This window comes from Helicoverpa armigera, chromosome 1 (assembly GCF_030705265.1).
Source record: "Helicoverpa armigera isolate CAAS_96S chromosome 1, ASM3070526v1, whole genome shotgun sequence".
NCBI lineage: Eukaryota > Metazoa > Arthropoda > Insecta > Lepidoptera > Noctuidae > Helicoverpa > Helicoverpa armigera.
Genome location: NC_087120.1, coordinates 2,687,656 through 2,709,804, shown reverse-complemented (window position 1 = coordinate 2,709,804; position 22,149 = coordinate 2,687,656). Strand labels below are relative to the sequence as shown.

Genomic DNA, 22,149 nt, shown 5'->3' with positions numbered 1-22,149 from the left:
TATGATGTGTGAGTTAAGGTGTTACATAAACATAAAAAATAACTGTCATAGTAATAGTTAATACATTTGTAATTACCTATTTCTGCTGCATTCAGAACATCAGGCATACCAAATACTATAGCTTTCTCCAAATCTTCCTGTAAATGCGCAATGATGTCTGAAACTTTTTGAAGAGCGTTTTGATCGACCTTAGGCGCAATTTCCTCGGCATTCTCCAATGTTTTATCAAGTAATACCGATAATGCGTCTTGCAACTGTTCAGCCAATTTTACTTGTTCAATTTGTTTTGTTTCCTTGTTTACATTACGCAATGAAACAGTTTCTTCGCCGATCACGAACTCTAAACTTTCTTTCAGACCTTTAGCTAGTTCAATAGTTTCTTTAAGCTCTTCTGAGTTAGTTAACGCAGAAATTTCACCTACAACTTCGGACACCTCTTCCGATATAAACTCATCGATGTGATTAATGAGTGCCCCTTGTTCTGTAAAAAGAAAAACATTTTAGTTTTAGTAATAATGATGCTATTGATATACCACCAAAAGCTTAGCGTACATTGCATATATATTTTTAGTAAGTGCATGTAAAACTGTGCATGTGTGTGTGTGTGTGTGCGTGTTGTAATGTGTGTTACATTTAAATTATCAAATCTAAAAGCCTTTGAAAAAGAACTTCACTAATTAAAAGTAAGAACTTAGTAGTCATATTACGATTATTTCCTTCGAGTATCTTAGTGCACCTTATGTATTACGAAATGAAATGTAAGTATGGTAGATATTAAGAGTCAAACCCATGACTAATAACACAATCTGTTTACCGGTTCCTTTTACAAAACTATGCGGCCTGGCATCATCTTTTTTAACAATTTCAATGTCTTTCGTTGAAGCATTATTAACTGTGGACTCTAGATTTTCTGTAGATATACGATCATTATAAGTACCATCAGTGTTCACACTTGGACTATCTGAAAAAGCATTTTCCAAAATATCGTGTACACATTCACTGATATCTATTAAGCCCTGAGACTCTATCGTAGTAGTTATTTGTTTTTCGTGGTCTTCTTTCATTTCAGATGGAGTCACTTCTTCTAATATCAATGGCTCAAAAATTTGGATGGAATGATCTGCTTCGATGCGCTCAGTTTCTAAAGATTCTGAAACGTCATATGTTCCTGCCTGCAGATTGTTATCATCATCGCACAATTTGTCGAAAACAATATTTTCACTTGTGACTGCTATGTTTGTAAGAGCTTTCTCTGAATCCTCCTGAATGTCACTAGTATTTATGTCATTTTCAATTGTCTTAACAGCATCTTTTATAATGTCTTCAATTTGTTCAAGCACCAGTAATTCAGTTTCATAGCTTGGAGCAAACATTTCGGTTCCAAAATTGTTACTTTCAAGTTCTGAGCCGATTGCATTCTGTTCACTTTTAATTAAGGGCTCTAGATTTTCTAAAACTAGAGGCTGTATATTCTCACTTGCTAACATTTTTTCATCGAAACAAATGTTTGGTGTAATAGATTCGGTTTTTTCACTGTTGAGATTTTCTAGATTAGATTTCGTGGATTCGTTTTCTTTATTTTCAGTAGACTGGGCAGCAACCGATTCGCATTTCTTTTCTTCGATAGATGACAAAGATTCCAGAATTAAAGGACATAAATTCTCACTCAACATTGATTTACAATCAGTTTCCTCCGGTGTTTGGTAGGTAACATTCGAGTTCAATGTTTCTATTTCTTCGATCGGAAGTGCTTGTTCTATAACTTGTAAAGTATTCTGTTGCACAGCAATAACTCCTAATTTGTCTTCCAAGGTCTTGACAGCAATCTTCTCATTCTCCTCTAAATGCTCAAGTAAAACTTCTTCGATTTGAGTCGGAACCACATTCTCAATTTTATCATCATTTGATTTCTGAACAGTAGCATTAACTGGTTGAATATCCTGCATTGGCATTAAACCTTCTAAAACCATGGGTATATCAGTTTTAATTTCATGGCGTGAATCAATTTTTAAAATCTCTTCGGTAACATTTTCTGCGTCTATTGAGTCCATAGGCATTAGAGATTGATCATTTTCAATCAACGATTTATTTGCATCTTTATGTTGTTCTGTTGATGATGCTGTAGTTGTATTAATATGATCACACATCAATGATTCTGATAAAATAACTTCACCTGTTAGACTAACACTCATTTCTGGCACTGAACTTATTTCAACACTAGGATACGCGAATTCGTGACTTTTATCTTCAATTGGTGTTGTAGACTCCAACAGCATAGGCGGCAAGCTTTTGTAAACTTGCAGAGTTTGATCAGTTAACTGCTCATCAGATTTCATTGCAAAGGCTTGCTGGTTCTCTTCAATATCCGTTACAGAATCTAAAACAATGGATTCCGATGTTTCGCCGATGGATATTGCATCTTTAGTCAACTGAAATATGGAACTGTTATCCACATCGATAGTAGTCTCTATTTCTGAAATAATGGGTGGATTAGTTTCAGTTACCATGATTTCTGTATCAAGAATATCTTTTTCAGTATTCGAAGATTTATCTTGAGCTTGCTCAGACTTGATTTCATCCATTTTTAGTTCTTGTAAAACTGGAGAAAATGTATCATCGTTTTTCAAGTCTGCAACAGTTTCAAATACTATAGGTTGAGAGGATTCACCCGCAAGTTCATGAGAATCGACCTCTTTTATTTCAGCTATGTGTTCAGCGATTTCTTCAAGGCAACTTTCTAAAACGATTGGTTGAATTTCCTGATGAGGCACAAACTTGCCAGATGTATCTTGTTCTGCTTGAACACTCACTTCGAGTGCTTGTTCCTCAATGGAACTTAAAGTTTCCATGGTTAAAGGTTTAAAAGTTTCACAAACTACAGAGTTTTTGTTATCTACATTATCTTGTACAGTAGAATATTCGGTTTCTACTTGACTATGTAGTATTATGGGTTCTGCTAAATGAACTGGTTCTTCATTGATGTCTGCATCAATGAGTTCTTGGACTGAAGGTAATTTAATCGAGATTGATTTTTCTTTTGACCCGCCTACTTCAAAAGGTGCTTGTCCTTGTCTTGTCTTAATGTCATCGATCAAACAATCAATCAATGACGGTGTATCTTCGAATGTTTCAAAGTGTGTGTCTGAAAATATGTAAGAAAGTGCTTTAATACTTTTGTATGTGTGTGTGTGTGCTGTGTTTGAGAGAATAGAAAGCGGATAGATAGTATAACATTATATATATTTGTTATTTTAAGTTATTTTTGAAGAATGGCTAGGCAGTTTTTTTTTATATTATGTGGTTGTCTAAATTGGCATTTAATTATCTACGTATTAAATTAAGTTTTAAGAGCTTGTATTAAGTTATTTAATAGCCTTTTACTTTTGTTACTTTTTATTACTTTGATCGTATTTCTAGAAAGCGTTTTCATAAACTTCTTTTTCTTTGGTATTATTTTCACGAATGCATGATAAAGTTATTGTAACAACAATGTCAAGTGATTATAAACATAATTATTAATCGTTTACCGTCCTGTCCTTGAATAGATTTTGAATAATCGTTAACCGAAACGGTCTCGCCTTTATCGTCCCGAGTACCATCTGATTCATGACTAGGGATTGTTTCTTTCGTAATTACTGGAGAATTTACATCAGTTAGCAAAGATTGTTCAGTAACAATATCCTCAACGATTTTATCTAGTGACTCTTCATATATGTCTTTCTGTCTTTCCAGTTCAGTATGTTGTTCTTTTGTATCACAAACAGCATTTTCCAAATCAGTTGGTATTGTACTTTCTTTCAAAAGCAATTCATCGCCTGATTTCTTTAATTCGTCTATAGACTTATTAGCTTCATCTTGTAATTTTGTTACGTCAATATTCACACTTGATTCTGAAAATGTTGTTTTTTAAAAGATATTTCAAGGTTTTGTATAGTTTCATGGGGAACTAGAATTGACATTTAATAATTGTTAAAAATGTAATTTTTAAAATACATTATTTTTTTCAAATGTGAGATAAAATTTAAGATTTAACTTTTTGACAACAGAGTTTATAAATAAAATGAGAATAGTTTGCTATTTTAAAACAGGCACAGCGCTTATACTAGTAGAATGTTTACGATGCCAGCGTTTTTTGGTTATTTTTTAATTCTAAACGCGCTATCAAAATGTATTTGAACAAAGCTAAAAGACTCAATAGTTAGTTACCATTGTTTTCATGTTTTTCAGAAACTCCTACATTGGCAGCAGCTAATTCTTGAATATCAAACTCTTCCCCCACTACTGGTATTATTATAGTTTTAGCGGTTTCTATAAGCAAAGATTCAATAACTTCACTATGAGTTGTTGGTTTTGATTCTAGCCCCGTTTCTTCACCATTAGCCTTGGCTGTGTGTAATTTAGTTTCGTTACTATTATTATCTTGGTATGTCTCTTCATTCACATTGAATTGGAGTTCATTTGTTTTGGCAATCTCTGTAGTTGCTTCATCTTTATTAAAGACTGTTTTTTCACTTTCGTTACTGTCTTTTTTAGTTTTTTCATCAGTATCAAGTGTACTTGTATTTGATGGTGCGTTCGAATCTGTCAAGATTTTCTCTTTAGCAAGTGAAGTTTCAGTAGTTAGTGATACATTACTATCAGTAACAATTATTGAAGTTTCGGTTCTAATTTCAGGTTCAGGTTCTATTTTCTCCAAAACCAAGGAATTTGACTTATCAACTTTTTCATTATCCTCAGGCGCTTTCGAACGTTCTGATATTAAAACATCAAGTACGCTAGCAAATGATTCACTAATATTAAGAACCTTTATCAAGCTTTCTTTATTGGTTGTTCCGTCTATTTGCTCTATACTTTCAAGAGCTACTAGTTGCAAGGCCAATAAAGCGCTATTCAAGTCTTGAACTAACGCAAATTGATCGTTATTTATCTTAATTTCCGTATTTTTGGGTACAATGTCTTGATAAATGCTATCACGCAGTTGTTGAGCGACTAGAATTGATTTTGCAAGTTCTGTATTTTCTGATGTTACAGACAGCTGACTGACTGTGTCAATAATATCGTTAGATAGATATTCATCAAGTGTGTTCAAAAGTGTTTCTGTAAAAAAACACATTTTTGTAATTGTGTTTTGCATGTTTAATAAAAGGTAAGCTATTATTTATGATTTTGCTAATTTGCGATGCTTAAATGGTTTTTAGTTATTTTATAATGATTAGTTTGCATTTCGTTAACTTTTGTTTTAAAGTAATATTAAAAAATATGCTTTCTACTTGAACACCAATGATCTACTTTCCCAAAATAAAACTTTGTCAATGTAAGTGAAAATGTATGTTTGTGTGCAGTGTAAGCGGTAATGTAGTGTGTTTGCGAAAAGTAGCTAACATAAATTAAGCAGAGACCCAATGTACATATTTTACTTATGTAATAATATTATGTATAGTATCAGAACCGCTGAGAAAATTATAAAAAGCATTAGAACATAATTAATATATGTAGTTTTTGTATAAGTCATTATGCTATGTTCTAACGATGTAATAAAATGTGCAAAGCATACCATTATTATCTATTAAATCGAATATGGCATATAATAAGTGACCCAAAGGCTGGTTTTTATTTTGATCAAGAAGTAAGCATTGCCATCCAACGTGGCAATGCTGCCAGCCTCTTGGGTACACTCCCGGTGGGCAGCGATGAGGAGGAGTTTTTTGATGCAGTTTTTTAATTATTTATAGCAAGTATACATAGTAGGTAGATAATAAGTTAGATAATAGGTGTATATAATATTACTATATGGCACTGGATTAATCATATTTAGCCAGATGATGAAGAGTGTATCAAAGCCCGCTTTAGTGTTACTTTCTACGCTATTATAACTTCACAGTATGTAATATTAATTACAAAAATAAATAATAAGATACCAGGTGATGATAATGATAAATTCTAACGCCCCACGCCACCAATTTTTTTAAACTGATCATCATACTGTGTAGCTATGAAGAATGACAAAAGCTCTTTTACAAAGTTTATGCAGCATAATTCATTATTACCAATGCCAATCTTAATGGCGTCCGGTGGTTGAGAAGATTCTTCTGTAGCCTTTGTTGGAGTTACTTCATCAGTCACAGGTGTAATAACAGCATCACCAGTAGTTCCACTCGTTTTACTGTCTTCAGGAATATTAGTAGCTTTGCTATCAGCTACTGGTTCTGATTCCGTTGCTACAGTTCCATCAGATGTTATTGTCTCACCAGAAGATGCAAGAACTGGGGTTGTCTCCATAACTTCTGAAGATTTACCAATATCTTCGAGTTTTTCCACCACTTCATTAATGATTGTTTCTTCTGTTTGGATAGTTTTCTCAACCACGGCCTGTTCTTTTCCTGTATCTGACACATCTGTCGGTATTGTACTAATGCTTTCTGTACCTTGATCAGCTGGTTGACTGATCAATTCTGATGTTGTAACATTTTCTTGTACTGAAGATTCTTCTACATTAGTCACTGCTGTTGCAGCTGCAGCTGAATCAACTGGAGTCAAATCAGCAACTTCAGTACCTGCAATAGGTTCAAGGGACGCTGTTGTAACGGCTTCATTCTCGGTTGCTTGTTTAGAAGTTTCTTCAACGCTTTCTGCAATTTTTATTTCAGTTGTAGCACTATCTTTTTCAGGTTCTAATTGCACCGCTTTAGCCTGGGTATTGTCAGTCTCGACATTATCTACGGCGTTTTCAACGACATCTGCTTTTGCCTCAGTTGTTGTTTGCTCTAAAGGCGTAGATTTGGCTTCCATAATGTTTAGTGTATCAGCGTTATCCACGGTTACCTCAAGTACAGTAGCATTCATCTGTTTCTCCGCATCTAATAAATTCTCACCAGTTTCTTTAACATTAACTTCATTACCTTCAGTTATGGACTGCTCCGATTCTTTAGAATCTGATTCAATAACCAAGGATACTTCTAAGGATTCTTGAACTGCGCCTTCTTTTATGTCGGGCTGACTTTTGGCTACCTGCTCAACTGAAATGTCTGTTTGCTTCTCTAAATCAACCAAGTCCTTCGATTCTTCTTTATCAATTTCAGCTACGGACGATTCTGCATCTTTGAACTCTGCTTCAACAATCGGTAATGATATTTCTGGAGTTTCCGTAACTGCTCCTTCTTCTATGGTGGGTTGTTCTGTAGAAGACTGTTCAACCGGCACATTTGGCAGATTTTTATCAATATCAGATAAAGACGATTCTGCGTCCTTAAACTCATCTTCTAGTAGTTCTTTGGTAAGTTGTTCTGCTTGATCTTTAGAATCATCGATCTGTTTCTCTGAACCCAACAAATTCTGAGTTGCTGTTTTATCAACGTTTTCGCTTTCTGTTATGGTCTGTTGGACAGCGTTATTAGATTCTGCTTCGATAAGAGACAGAGATTTTTCAGATAATTCTTCGACTGCTCTTTCTTCTTCGGGAAGTTGTTTGGTAGCAGTTTGATCTACAGCTAAAATTGACTGTTCTTCTAACACAATTTTTGATTCCTCTGTAACAACATTTTGGGTATTAGTTTCTATATTTTGAGACTCTGTATCAACAACAGGAGGAGATAATGCTACGGATTCTTGATCAGCCCCTGTTGCTTCATGAGTTTCAATAGCAACTTCACTTTCTTTGGATAGTGTATCTAATTGAACAACAGTCTCTAATGGTAAAGGTTCACCAAGTTTTGTAACATTTATTTCATCAACTATTTCTAGTTCAGCACTTTGAACATCTGGCTTAACTTGTTCAAGGGAAATAACATCCTCAACAGGAACAACTTCATCCCCACTTACTGCGATTTTCTGTACTATAGCCTCTTCCAATGTAGTTACACCCTCTAATGGTAAAGTTTCAGTAGCAAATTTACTTTCATTGGATGGTGTATCTAATGGAACAACAGTCTCTAATGGTAAAGGTTCACCAAGTTTAGTAACATTTATTTCATCAACTATTTCTAGTTCAGCAGTTTGAGCGTCTGGCTTATCTTGTTCAAGTGAAATAACATCCTCAACAGTGACAACTTCTTCCTGAGTTTCTGTGGTTTTCTCTACTAAAGCCTCTCCCAATGTTGTCTCTAACGGTAACGTTTCTTCGCTGGTTACAATATCAGTGACTATACTTTCTGGAGCTATTTGCACGATATTTTCTGCTTCTTGAACACTTATTTCAGTTTCAACTTCAGTAGTTGAAGTAGATACTGATGCTGGATTATCTTTTTCACTTTGGTCTTGTTCTTTAACATCAACCACTTGTATTGGACTTTCTGCAATCATATCACCTACTTGCTCAGTTAAGGAAACCTCAGTGATTGTTACAGTAGAATCCAAAGGCTCCGTTATTACTTCCGTACCTTGCAAAGAGCTGTCTTGCTTAGCATCGCTTGGAGTCACTTCTTCGAGTACTATTGGTTGTTCAGAAACAACACCTTGACTTCGTAAAGATTCTTCAGTCGTGTTTACTGATTCAGCAGCTGATTCTATGTTTTGTTGAGCCTCATCACTAATTATTGAGCCAGTGACAGGGATAGTTTCCGATATTTCTATTGCTTGAGATTCTTTGACGGGCTCCTTTGTATCATCAGTGACAACAGTACTATCAGTAGTGGTACTCTCTGTTATCAGTTGTTCTGTTTCAACAACTGTTTTGAGAGAACTTTCGACTCCAAGTTCAGCACTAGTTTTCTTGGAATCCTCACTAATATGTTGGGTTACTATTTCGAGGGCGACCTGTTCTTGGTTTGTTGTGAGAGTCTCATCAGATGTTATTATTTCTGTAGCATTTTCTGTAGAAAGCGGTCCAGTTTCAAGTGCTGTGACATTCTCTGGTGAAATGTCCTTGATAACTTCGACGCTACTCTCTGATTGTTCAAGAAGTTTTTGCAGACTTGTTGTTTCAGAATCCTCTGGTTTCTGAGACGATTTAACATTATCCTCGTCTGATTTTGCTTTACTTTCTTCTGCCTGTTGTACATTTGCTTGAGATATAATAGCTGTGATTGCTGTTGATAACTGAGTGCTTGTATCGGCGAATTGCTGTAAAGCATCGTTTCCGATCACTTGTTTTACTTCATCAGCAGTTTGTAAAGTAAGTTCCTGGACTGCAGATAAAGCATTTTGTAGTTGTTGAAGTTGCTCGTATTGTGCCTCTACAGGTTTTTCAGCCATCTCGATACTCACACGTAAATCACTTGCAACTGCTATCGATTGTTTAAGATCATCAACGTTAAGTGTTGCAGATATTTTATCAATTGTTTCAATAATGTTGTCGGATAAGAAATCATTGATGTATTGTAATAGTGTTTCTGAAAACATGTAACTTGGATGTAGTGTACAGTATTATAATACGTTTGCGAACATAGAATCTTTAGAAGAAAATTTCTGTTAAGAGTGGTGTGTGTCACTTAATTATTTGAAAGGTAATTGGAATTTCCACGACACTTAGAAAAGGTTCAAAAGAAATAATAACGTCATTGAATCAGTGATCTTGGCTAAAAGAAATAAGTCACTATAAATTATAGCGAAATTATAGACTAACTTCATTTTACCATCAATATCGTAACTTTCATTGAATTAAATAAAAATATCGAAATATTTTAATAAAAAGTGAAATTACCTGTTGTAGCTGTCTTGAGTGGCTCCTCAGACTTCTGCACCGCCTGCTCGAAACTGACTGCTTTAATTTCACTCTCAGTTACTTCTTCCAAAGTAATAGGTTCAGTGTCTGAAGGAATGGCTACTGCTTCGTCAATTGTCGCACTGATTTCAAACGTTTCTTTCTCAGCCAATGTAAGAGAAGCTTGAGTTTCCAACTGTTCCATTGATGTAGCCTCGGCTGGCATTTCTTTCATAGTTTCTTCATCTGCTTGTTGCATTGTCATTACATCTTTACCTTCTGATTCAGAAGTTTGTACTGTACCCAATGCAATTGTCGTGGCCTCCATTTTATCAGCTTGAATAGTTTCATTAGCCACTTCTAACTCTGTAGCTATTTGCTTGGTATCAGATTCCAAGTGCTCAAGCTTTGCTTCTTCAAATACGGTTTGTGTTGCGACGACCGCTGCAAGATCGGTTCGTAAACTTTCAGTGATTGCAGCAACACGTTGTAAAGTATCTTTGTTGATTGAAGGGACATCTGCTAAAGTGTCTAATGATAAGTTCTCAAGCGCTGCCAAAGCTGTATACAATTGTTGAGCTAACTGTGCATTTCCTGTACTGACATCATCCTTCAGAACATCACTAGTTTCTGCTTTTAATTCGACTTCAGAAGCAGCGATGTTCTCACGCAGTTCTCTGGCAATACTAATAGATTGCTTAAATTCTTCAGCATTGATGACGTTGGACAGTTCATTTATTATTTCTGTTATATCATCACACATAAACTGGTCTATATGTTGAACTAACAGTTCTGAAAAACAAAAGTCAAGAATAAAGATCTTCACAAAAACACGATACATACAGCAGTAAAATTAGAAAGAAAAGTAATTTACCGATAGTAGCTTTAGGTGGTTCTTGTAGTTCCGCTGTTTGGCTTAATCCAATATCAACATGCTTCTCATCCACTTCAACTTCATGCAGCACTGGTCCAAGGTCTTCTATCACAACAGCACTAACAGATTCAGTCTCCAATATCTCTGAAGAAGCTACTTCTTGAGCTTGATTATCAACAACACTAAGTTTAGCATCTTCCTGTATAACTGCTTCTGTATCTACAGATTTAGCTGTTTCCATAACAATGGCTTGACTACCCTCTACAGCAAGCGTTTCGTCAATTTGAGGGCTAGCCGATTCTAAAGTAGTTTCAGAGGCTATGATTTCAGCATCTTCCGATGTGACTGTTTCCTTAGTTACAGCGATAGCTTTTTCCAACATTTCTGTTGTTACAAATAATTGCTCAGAAGACGATAATTGATCTACTACACCAGTTTGCTCTAGAATAGTTTCTTCTGATCCTGTAGCTGTAACTAGTTCTGGAATGGCTACGACTGCTTGAGATTCTACTGTCGCCTGGGAGATTTCAGTTAGAGGCTCAGCTGGAGCCTGTAGTGCAACTCGAATTCCTGTAACAGCAACCAAGTCTGCACTCAACTGGGCAGTTACTCTGGTGATGCGCTGTAATACCTCAGTGCTAAGCGTTGGCGCTAACTCTTGCACGTGTTCAAGGACTTGAACTTGCAGAGCAGACAATGCTGTTTGAAGTTTCTGCGCCAATCTGGTTTGTTCTTTGCGAATTTCTGTCTCCCGACCAAGACCTGCCTCTTCTTCTGTAATTAGTTCTGAAGCAGCAATGCTTTCCCGTAACTCTTTCGCAATATCAATAGTTTCTTTCAAATCGTCAATCTTTATGATAGCTGATATTTCCTCAACTATTTCAATTAACTCAATGTATTGGTCAATATGCTGAATAATTTGCTTAGCTTTTTCTGAAAAATGAATGTCATGTTAATCCAATCACGTTTTTATATCGCTTGCATGATTTAAAACAGAATTACTCGAAGTAAAAAGAAAACATCGGCGACAATATTAACCAGCGATGAACGAAAATTTTCACGAAGATTTTAGAATAACATAAATTGTAAAATGGGATTAATAATGTTGTTTATTAATGTTCATGTTATATTAATTTGGTCTTCACTTGTATTTTTGTGAAGGTAATCAATTAATCATATTTTAAATCGTTAATAATAATGAGGTTTAAACGAGCAGCATAAATCCTTTTTATACAACGATGATCTTTGTATAAAGCGCTGATTAATGTAGCCAAATTATTGACATCCACTCTAACTTTACCTTCTTTAACTTCAACATTTTCCAATTTATCTACTTTGTCCAATTCAACCAATAGCTGATAAGCGGCAAGGAATACGTGCTTCATGTTTTCAATTTCTAATGGGTTCTTGCCATTGTACACTTCTGTACTTTGCCAATCGAATTTCGACATTATAGCTTTAAGGGACTTAATTTTTTTAGTTTTTAATTCTGATATTTTGGAAGAGGCCAAATCATCGGTGTTTAGTGCCAATAGTCCTTGCAGTTCGCTTGCTATTGTTAGACTTTCATTCAAGTCAGCGTCGCTAAAAGTGCCTGATGCGACTAACAGATCCATTTCAATACCTATGAAACGGTCAATTGCGCTTTCCAAAGAATCGATATTCGAATTGACATCTATAAAAAATTTTGATTGACATCAATACATTTATTAAAATTATTAACCTTTCCCAATTTCCCAGTACGGAGACAAGAAAAAACAAAATTTGCTATATATAAAAGATATCAGGCAAACAAGATTATTTTCATTTTCTATGTAATAAATTACCTCGTAATTGGCAAAAAGTTAATTAAACTGATTGTACATAAATGTAAGTTATCGTGGCTTGTGTCTAAATAACTATTGGTTTCAACCAGTTTCAATTAATTTTACAAATTATTATGTTCTACAACTGATCAGTAGGTACAACAGATCTAAAGATTTAACTCTGGTTAAAGGACTACTCATTAACTTATCATTATTAATTGTCATGAAAAACTCACCTTTTGGAATATCTTCACTGTAAGCAGTTGTTTTTTCCGAAGTCAAAATAGAGTGCATTGACTTCTCAATATCTTCCACCGGCTTAGCAATTTCCTTTACAACTTGTGCGACTTGAGCGTTTTCTAAAGATCGCAGACTGTCTTGTATCGAGTGTATTTCTTTATCCACTTCCATGATTAGAGAAATCTCTTCATTGGCTATTACTTCTTCTGTTTCCATCCTTTCCATCATTTCTTTATGTTTCTCTGTCATGGTCTGTACAAGAGATTCTGTAGTTGTGATATCAACCGATATTGAATCTTCATCCACACCTCTTAGGACTTGTTCTTGAACATTTGTTAGTTGACTGTGTAGTGCTTGTAAAGGCTCCAGCATTTCCGTCAAAACCGCTTTCAGAGGACCTTCTTCTAACTTTTGTTTCGGAATCTTCACTTGGAGAAGACTCTCTTGTAATATGTCTGTGCAGTCTGACAGGCATTTCAGCAAGATCAAAGTTTTTCCTGTGCCACTCGCATCTTTGAAGTCGTTATGTTTTTCGATACATGCAGATACCTTTTCAAGCATTTCTGTTGTGCCCATATCCTCATTTTTCAGTTTCTCTGCTTCGATAAATGTGGCGAATTCTTCAATCATGTCAGATAGTGTACTATCCCCAATCTTACTGGGCCTCGCACTTTTAATTTCGTCAACAATCTCAGTCTGTATATTTTGCAGAGACGATTTGGCGGTTTCAATAATTTGTACAAACTTATCAACTGTTTCAATGATTTGTTTGTCGTCTTTAGTTTTCTTTACTGTTTCTAATAAGCTAACTGAATTTTCGAACTTGTCCAATGGTGCTTTAATCAATAGTTCAGCTTGAGAGTCCACTATCTTCACAAGAGAGCTTTGAACATTCTCGAGGCAATCATCAGCATGAATAAGGAAAGTAGCTAAACAGCCGTTGAGGTCATCAGTTAGTTTGAGTTCCGATTTCTTTATTTTAAAATCGTTGATTGTACTTTGTAGAGAAGTAAACTCTTGTAATAATCTTATTATCTTTTTATGAGTTGTAGCTTTTGATATTAGACAGCGCAAAATTGTAAATTCACTTTTACAAGTCTTGAAAAAGTCTTCAACTATCATAAGGTCTGCCATTGGCAAGTCTGGTTTGGAATCTTGCACCACATTAACGGCACTATCTACAATATCTTCCATCAGCATAAGAGAATCAGATTCTATTTCGACGGCTACTTGTGGTGAAGTACATGTCAAGTCTGAAGCACGAGATAGGTCCACAAAATCATACTGTTCTAGTACAGCAATGTTGTTTTGCACTTCGTCAATAGTTTGAATTAATGCAACTTCTTTGGCCAACTTTTCTGGAGCTTGCGGAGTAAATTGAATGAGTTCTTCTTGCACAGTAGCGACTTTTTCATATAACTCTTCTGTAATAGTTTTCACCTGCTCTATTTTTATTCCTTTGGAGACATCGGTAGCATCAAGTAAACTATCAACAGTGCGTTCCAAAGCTTTAACTTCTTCTGGCACTGTAATATTTTCCACAGTTTTAGTAGTTTCAATAATGTCTTTTAAATGCTCGCACACTTCTCTTAGTGTGCCAACTTTGTTTGCTATCTCAACTGTATTATCGGCCGTTTGCATAGCAGGGAATACAGCGAGCATACACTTATCTAAATGCTCTTTGAATTCAGATACGCTCTGAATCACGGAATGTATTCTTTCCGTCGGCATTTCTAACAAATTTTCATATATTGGAATGTTGCTTGTGTCTAACACCGACAAACTTTGCTGTAGTTCCTGCATAGGCTCAGCAATAGCTGTAAGCTTTGATGGGTTCAATAAATTAGGTATTTCATTTGATCCCTCCATAATAAGAGGGTGTAGAACCTCTTCGATTCCTGAATGCAATTCACCTAATCCTATAACAAATGACTTTAGACTAGAATAATCACTGACTTCAGATAACGTATCTAATGCATCAATTATTTCTGGAGTTTGCAATATAGTTATGTGTTCATTCAAAGTTTGTAGTGCTTGTGCTGTTGCTGTACTTTGAACCTCCTGATTGAATGGCAATATCGCTTGTTCAATGGCAATTTCTTCGGCAGTAGGTAGCACTAAGCGGTCAGACGGAAGAGTGTCTGCTGTTGTTTTTATTCCTGATATATCTTCTAATGTTGACATTTCGTCAGCCGCTTCAACTCCAGCCTGTTCTTGTATCATTAAAATACAGCTTTGTAGATTTTGTACAGCGCTAGCCATATTTACACTTACGTCATAAGGAGTTACATCCTCACCATATTGAGATATAACATCCTGCTGTAATATTTCTAAAGTTGTGTGAAGCTCATGAAGTGGTTCTGCAATAGTTGTTATAATTTCACTATTTTGTTTGAAGCTTTCAATATTTTCCACTATCTGTTGATTCAAAACAATTATATTTTGGTTAAGTTCACAGAGTGGCGTAGCGAATGTTTGGGCAAATGATGATTTATCTGATATATCAGAAATATGTTCTTCTTCGATTCCACTAGCTTTAGTTGAAGCTATACTCTTTTTAAGTTCTTCTAAAACAGGGCAAATATTCTCCAGTGTGGGCGTAATGCTTGACTTAAATTCTTGAGTGGATTCTATTGCTTTCACATTTTCAATTGCAGCTATTGCATGATCAATATGTTCAATTGCTACTTTAGCTTTCGTTTCGCCGAACTCATGAGGTGCGATAGCTTGTACGTGTTCAGAATCAACATGAATGGTAATTTCTTCCGCCGTATTGATAGCTTCTTGAATACCAACCAAGGTGTCTGCTATATTAGTAAGAAGTGAACAATTAAGCTCTGAATCAAAAACATTCGTGATAAACTGGTCTTGTATGATCCTTAACGTGTTGTGTAGACTCGCAAGAGGCAAGACATTATCGACATCTAGATTCTTTATGGACGCATTAATTCTATTAACTGCATCACAAATTTCCATAAGAGTGAAATATTTCTTAGACTCGTTACTTTCTATTACATTTTCTAACACTTTCGTCAAGTTTTTGTGGAACACCGTCATGTGCTTTTTAATTTCTGGCAACGGTTCTAATCTTGGCAGGTTGTTTTCCAAAGCAATAAGGATTTGAGCCATCTTTTGCAAAGCATCCAGTTTATTCTCACTCTGCAAGACGTCAAAGGTGCCAACGTTCTTTTCAATCACCTCTATTTGTGACGATATTTTATTGAGGTTTTCCTTAATTGAGGCAACTGCTTCTTTTAGTACGGCTTGATCTTCACCTTCAGATTCAGTAGAGAGTTGTTCAAAAGAAGTTCTTAGTTTAACAACTGACTCCATAACAGTTTCAATAATTTCAGTATTGTATTTATGTAACGGTGAAGTAGATTCTTTTACCGACAGTGTTTCAATTTGTTCTAGAGCTGTTTGCAAGTCCTGTATGGAACCGGACATATCGTTGAGAATAACTTCACTGTTGCGTACTTTAGCAACATCTATAATTTTACCACTTCCAGCACTTTCAGCGATGCAGAGCAAAGACATCAGAGGACTTTTCAATTCAAAAACTGCCTTTTGAGTATCCCTCAGATGTTTGACTTCAAGAGAAGGTTCGTCGACTTTGATTTCACTTGCTTCGCTAAGAAGATTTCTGGCTTTGATAGTGTCTGCGGAAAATTTGATAACTGTACTCATTTCCTTATTTAATGACTCGATTTCTGTAAGAACTCTGTCTTCAGTGAGCAAATAATCTGTAGCTGTTACAGAATTAATGTCTGTGATTAATTTCTGCATTTCACTACCACACGTTTCGATAAATGCTACGCAAGTCTTTTTTACCAGAGTTCTACTGTCACTCTCCATATCAATGCACTTTTCAATAAAGGCTAATGACTGTTGAAGAGCCTTCAATGGCTGCGGCAAACTATTAAATAATGTACTGCTGACCTCTTTAGACTCAACAGCAGATTCTTTAACAGCATCTGCAATACTGTGTATTTCCGACAGCGGAGAAATTAAACTACTTATAATTTCTAAGCTTCTCGAAGCCGTTGCTGCCGATGACATGAGTTCAGACTTGAGAATGATATCTCTTTCAATAATTTGAACGTCATTTATTACTTTAGATAGCGAAGTACTGATGTTGACCATTTTATTCTTAAATTCTTCATCTGTGATTGAGGGTTTCTTGGGTAATTCTATTTCTACGAACTCTTTTTTCCTGAGGACGTCTTCCCTGGCTTTGCTTACAGACTTTTCACTGCCTGAGCTGGATCGTCTTGAACTACGACTGGTGCGCCTTTCTCTCTTGGGCTTAATAACAGGAGACGGCTCTGCTTCAAATGACGACTGACGCAAAACCTCATCCTTAAATAGAATTGTTTTTGTAGGCTCTGATGATTCCTGACCATCCTCTCCTGAAGGCTTTGAAGATTTAGATTTAGGCTTTCCAGAACTATGCGCACTCGCAAAGCTTTGGAGATCCGACATTGCTTGAGTGTCATCATCCTTCTTTTCTTCAGACAGAGATTGATCTCGTGATAAACTGAAAAAGTCATCGGCACTCCTCTGGGAATCCGACTTCTTCCTCCCTAATTTAAGAGAAACATCTGACTTTTCTTCCGATAGCATTGCCATTGTTTTCTCTAAATAGTCCTCTCCTCCCATTCCAATATCTTGGTCTAACGACAACTGAGGTGGACCGTTTTCGTCGGCTATCGATATATCTTCGATATCTGCTTCAGTACGCATATCTTCATCAGGCACAAAGTAATCGGGTGAGACGTCAATTATAACTGCCTCCATCAACAAATTACCAGACGTTGAAGTTTCTTTCACGAATCTTAGTGGAGGGAGTTCAACCACATTGTGTTCTGTAATGTTTTCTGATAATTGGTCAGCATACATTTCAACAATTTGTAAAGCTTCTTCTTCGGTCAAGTCCGGAGTTTCGTACAGAGACACCGATACTTCTTTCCCATCAAATGAGAATGAGATTTCGCCTTTATCATCAAGAGTAGTTACATCGCCAACAGGAGTATCATACATCTGTGAAGTTCTTTCTTCATGTATAGTGCTGAGGGATAAGTTCCTTTGCAAAGCCTGTTCTTCAGCTTTCTTCTTCTTTGCTTTCATTGAATCATCAAAGCCAAGTAGTGAAGCAGAACTGGCGGCAATACCCATACAGTTCTGCGCCTCACACGTGTAAGTTCCTAGACAGCAAGTGCCATCTTGGCCAGATATGATTCTGTGAATGTCACCGGGTTTAAGTTCTTCACCATCTTTGTACCATTTCAGTACAGGTTGCGGGACACCAATGACCTTACACTCAAGGTTCACGGCTCCCTCATCAGATAATATTGCTTGAAGATTCTCTAAGAATCTTGGTTTCTTATAGTGTCTCGGTATGATTAGTTTGAGGAAACAGGAGGTGACGCTGTGTCCGAAATCGTTCATAGCGACGCACTTCCACTCGGCTTGGTCGAGGAACTCGAGGCTTTGGATGTCGAGGTAGAACACCCCTCGGTCTTCCCGGCCGTGGTGGCAGCGAGAAGACTCGTCCACCGGCTGGTCGTCTCGGTACCATAGTACCGACGGTTCAGGCGGAATGGCGACTGAAATTGACAATTAAAATGATTTAAATTCATTGATGATTATTTTGAGCAGATGAAGAAACAATATTTGCGAAATTAATGCGTATGCCTTGTTTAAATTTAGTAAATCACTTGAATAGAGACTTCGTTTAACAGAACCTGAGTCACAAGCATTTTATTTGCGGTAAATTAAAGTAAAAAGTTTACCTTTAACTGAAAAACGGAATGGCTCATCAATTTTAGCTTCGACACTCTTCAAACCCTGGATGAACTTCGGCGCCTGATTCTTGGAGAACAGCTGTAGTTTCTCTTCTTCATTCAGCTGGTTTTGGATATCCTCAACGGTCAGTTCAGCAGAACTGCTGGCTTGGCCCATGCAGTTCCTTGCTATGCAGCAGTACGACCCTAAGGAGTTGGTGCCAGTGAGTTGGTAGACGTCTCCTGGCTTCAGTTCTTGTCCATCCTTGAACCAGCTCAGTACGGGTGTTGGGAAGCCTACAACTTTGCACTCGAAGGAGACTAGGCCTTCTTCTGTTAACACCGCTTGAAGGTTCTCCATGAATCTCGGTTTTCGGTAGTTTTTGGGCACTGAAAACATAAAGCACAAGCAATTCATCGTCATCATCGATCCCAGGTCAGGCAAGTACCAATGCAACTTTTCTAAGTTTGTATGTACTTTCTAAGTATATCTTAGACACCATTGACTGTGTTTCGGATGGCACGTTAAACTGTAGGTCCCGGCTGTCAGTGAACATCCTTGGCAGTCGTTACGGGTAGTCAGAAGCCAGAAAGTCTGACACCAGTCTAACCAAGGGGTATCGGGTTGCCCGGGTTACTGGGTTGAGGAGGTCAGATAGGCAGTCGCTTCTTGTAAAGCACTGGTACTCAGCTGAATCCGGTTAGACTGGAAGCCGACCCCAACGTGATTGGGAAAAGGCTCGGAGGATGATGCATCATCATCATCAGCCTATAGCAATTAAATCAACACAAGCAATTAAATCTCATTTAATTTATACATCTATCTATTGCTACATAACTTATTAAGTATATCTTCAGGTGTATAGGCGAGTTAAAATATTCCGTTTAGAAACAAAACAATTCTATATAGCTTGTACCTATCGAATGTACCTCGTCAATGCTTAGCAAGAACTAAGATGACTTCGAATTCGTAAAGATTTTGTATTCTTCTTGCAAAGAAGGCCTAACATATAAACATTGTAACCTTCAACTAACGTGTAACCACAGCGGAACAGATCACTCATTCCACTTATACCAATTTTGTATCTATGTCAGCGTCCAAGAGGTTCAAAGTTTTTCCGCTAGATGGTTCTTTATTAAGTAACTAGTTGGCTAGTTGGTCGGTGAAAAGCGGCAGTAATATAAAAAAAATACATCATCATGCAAAATAAGAACCCCCTTTCTTAAAGTCTTCAAAAATAGTCTAAAATAGGCTGTATAAAGTGAAGGTATCTCACCATCCATAGTGACATAGCAAGTGGAGATGCCCACGCGGCCGCCACTGCTCGTCGCGACGCACTTCCACTCGCCCTCGTCAGGCCACTCGGCGCACGGCACCTCCAGTAGGTACCCACCGGCCCCGTCTTCTAGCACGTGGTACCTGAAGATGGAAGCCAGAAATTTTTAGTTATTTCTACGGTTTTATGGAAGACGGATGATCGAGTTGTCGCTTCGGAATACTCATCAAGCTAACAATTGTGTAAGGGAATGAGAAATCAGTGACAATAATTATTAAAAGTTACAACTGAGGAATATAGTAAATCGGTGATCATGTGCTCATGTACTCTGGATGTATTGGTGAGCTAAATTGGTCGGATCGGAACAAGTTCGTGGATGTTAAATGTTATTTTATATGTGTTAGCGCAGTAGTTCCTTTTAGGAGCTCCGTTAAATATGCAGAATGCCATTCCATTCGTATTAAATTCAAACTACAGTCTATGTTAGTCGGGAATGTCTGTCTAGCTAACAGTGAAAGAATTTTTCAAATCAGGTCAGTTGTTTCGGAGCCATTACGGTTTACTATGTGAGTATAGTTGGTGAAATCTCGCAATAATCAACAAGTAGGTACAAAATAATTTGCCACAAAACAAACACCTAGATTAAAGTTAAGGTTAGTACCTAAAGGACTACATAGTTAAAATCAGTGTAGGTAAATACTACTAAATATTCCATTTGAACATACTTATACGAGAATGGAGGCAGATTTTAAAGCTCGAAATAGTTTGCTATTTTAAGAAAAATGAACTGGGTTATTTTATGCTTACTACTATTTTACTCCAAATACTGAAATAGGAAACTGAAAATACTACTTTCATATTTGTTCAGCGAAATACAAAGTACATACCTAAGAGTACGCACACACAACTTTTAGTTGTCCGATAGTTAGATCGAGCGCTTTCTAAGTATGGATATGAATAAAAGTAGTACGCAGATAACGATGATCAGGTAATTTAGCTGGTATCTGACTAAAAACTTTGATTGAAATCACGATTTTCTTAAAAAAAATAGGTCAACTGTCGGCCGACTTGTTAGTCTGCAGTTTGCCGGTGAATACTCTTTAGTAAATAATGTTTGCAAGAGAAGAAATGTATGTTTTTGCATTATTAGTGGGTTAAATCGTTTCCCGGTATAAAACATCAACATTTTCTATATTTTTAATTTCAAAAGCAGTTTTTCGTGGAATAGTAGCGCGGATATTTAAGTAGTCATAACGGCATGTGTACTTTCCGAAACACGGAAGAACTCGTTATGACAAGATGGTCACCCATCCACGGACCGACCGCGTCAAGCGTTGCTTAACTTTATGACTGACCGATCGACTTTCTTAAATTAGCCACGAGCACCCCCTCTATAATATTACTATCCGTCAGTTGCACAAAGCTCCATTAAAGTTAATGCTTCTTTAAATCTATTGCTGACTCTTTCTTTGTCAACCATATAAAAAGTGTCAGCAATAGATTTAATGAAGTTTTAATATTAATGGAGCTATGTGGAACTGACGGTATGTAAAATATATTTATCCAATTTTGTTATTCTTGAAAATTGTCTTAAACATGTCTTTTTAATTAATTAATGCACCTATCATGTTATCTCTGCATCACTCTAAGGTTGACTGGAGAGAATGCCTATGGCATTAAGTCCGCCTTTGTAATTCACTTTGTGATTGCATAAACTTAAAAAAATAAGTAAATAAAATATTTATAAACCTCATTTCTCTTCCGAAATATTTGCAGTAACGAAAGACTGGCAGCCTATAACCTTGTTACAGTTTCCTCGTCACTCGCGTATGACCGACAGCCAAAAAGGTGTCCTAGACTACGGTGACAGGTATGGCCGACAAAAACCGGTGTTTTGCACTAAACGTATTAGGCTCTTTTCACGTGCATGGCTGCCGTGGTCTGACCGTATGTGAAAAGTGCGTTAGGTACAGTTTTATTTATAAGGTTGCATCCTAGACTTTGTAGGGGTTGGTTGCGCGTTTTTTTAGTTTAATTTTAGTTCCACAATTTATAGCTAGGTAGTTAAGTAATGGTTTTGATGCGCATTATAAATGTCCCTTCTTCAACTGCTTGTATGCCGCCGATAATAAAACAATAGAAAATAATTCTATACCTACATATAAATATAAGTATAGGTACATAAAAGTCCCTTCATGGATGGAACCGCAGAAGCAGCTAAGTAGTTTGAAATATAAATGTTGTAACGCTTACTTAAATCTTGAAAGGGCGAGTGAAGTGAATACCTTAAAAATATTATTTTTTTGAATACTAGTTGAATATGAAGTCGATATAACATTCATTTAAATGCTTGAACAGCATGTCGATTCTATAAAATATCACAACTCACTTCGACATCACTCTCACTTCGACTTCGATCTAAAGGTGGAATTCCGTGGACGCGACAATAGTCAACCTATGAAAATGTATGGCACCGTTGCCGAGGCCCGTGACAGTCGCGCGCGGCCGACGAATTTCGTAAGCTGCTCGCGGC

At 36.6% G+C, this 22,149-nt stretch overlaps 1 protein-coding gene across 1 annotated transcript in view; it reads right to left on the bottom strand.

Annotated features, from left to right (window-relative positions):
• The window catches only part of LOC110377565 (titin homolog), a 109,124-nt gene that overhangs the window by 23,166 nt on the left and 63,809 nt on the right, over positions 1-22,149 (bottom strand). Inside the window, 11 exon segments of the mRNA XM_064037841.1 lie at positions 77-481; positions 815-3,142; positions 3,528-3,890; positions 4,207-5,097; positions 6,048-9,326; positions 9,638-10,429; positions 10,512-11,444; positions 11,812-12,186; positions 12,553-18,162; positions 18,349-18,729; positions 19,617-19,759. Of these exon segments, the coding sequence (XP_063893911.1) occupies positions 77-481; positions 815-3,142; positions 3,528-3,890; positions 4,207-5,097; positions 6,048-9,326; positions 9,638-10,429; positions 10,512-11,444; positions 11,812-12,186; positions 12,553-18,162; positions 18,349-18,729; positions 19,617-19,759 (15,500 nt within the window).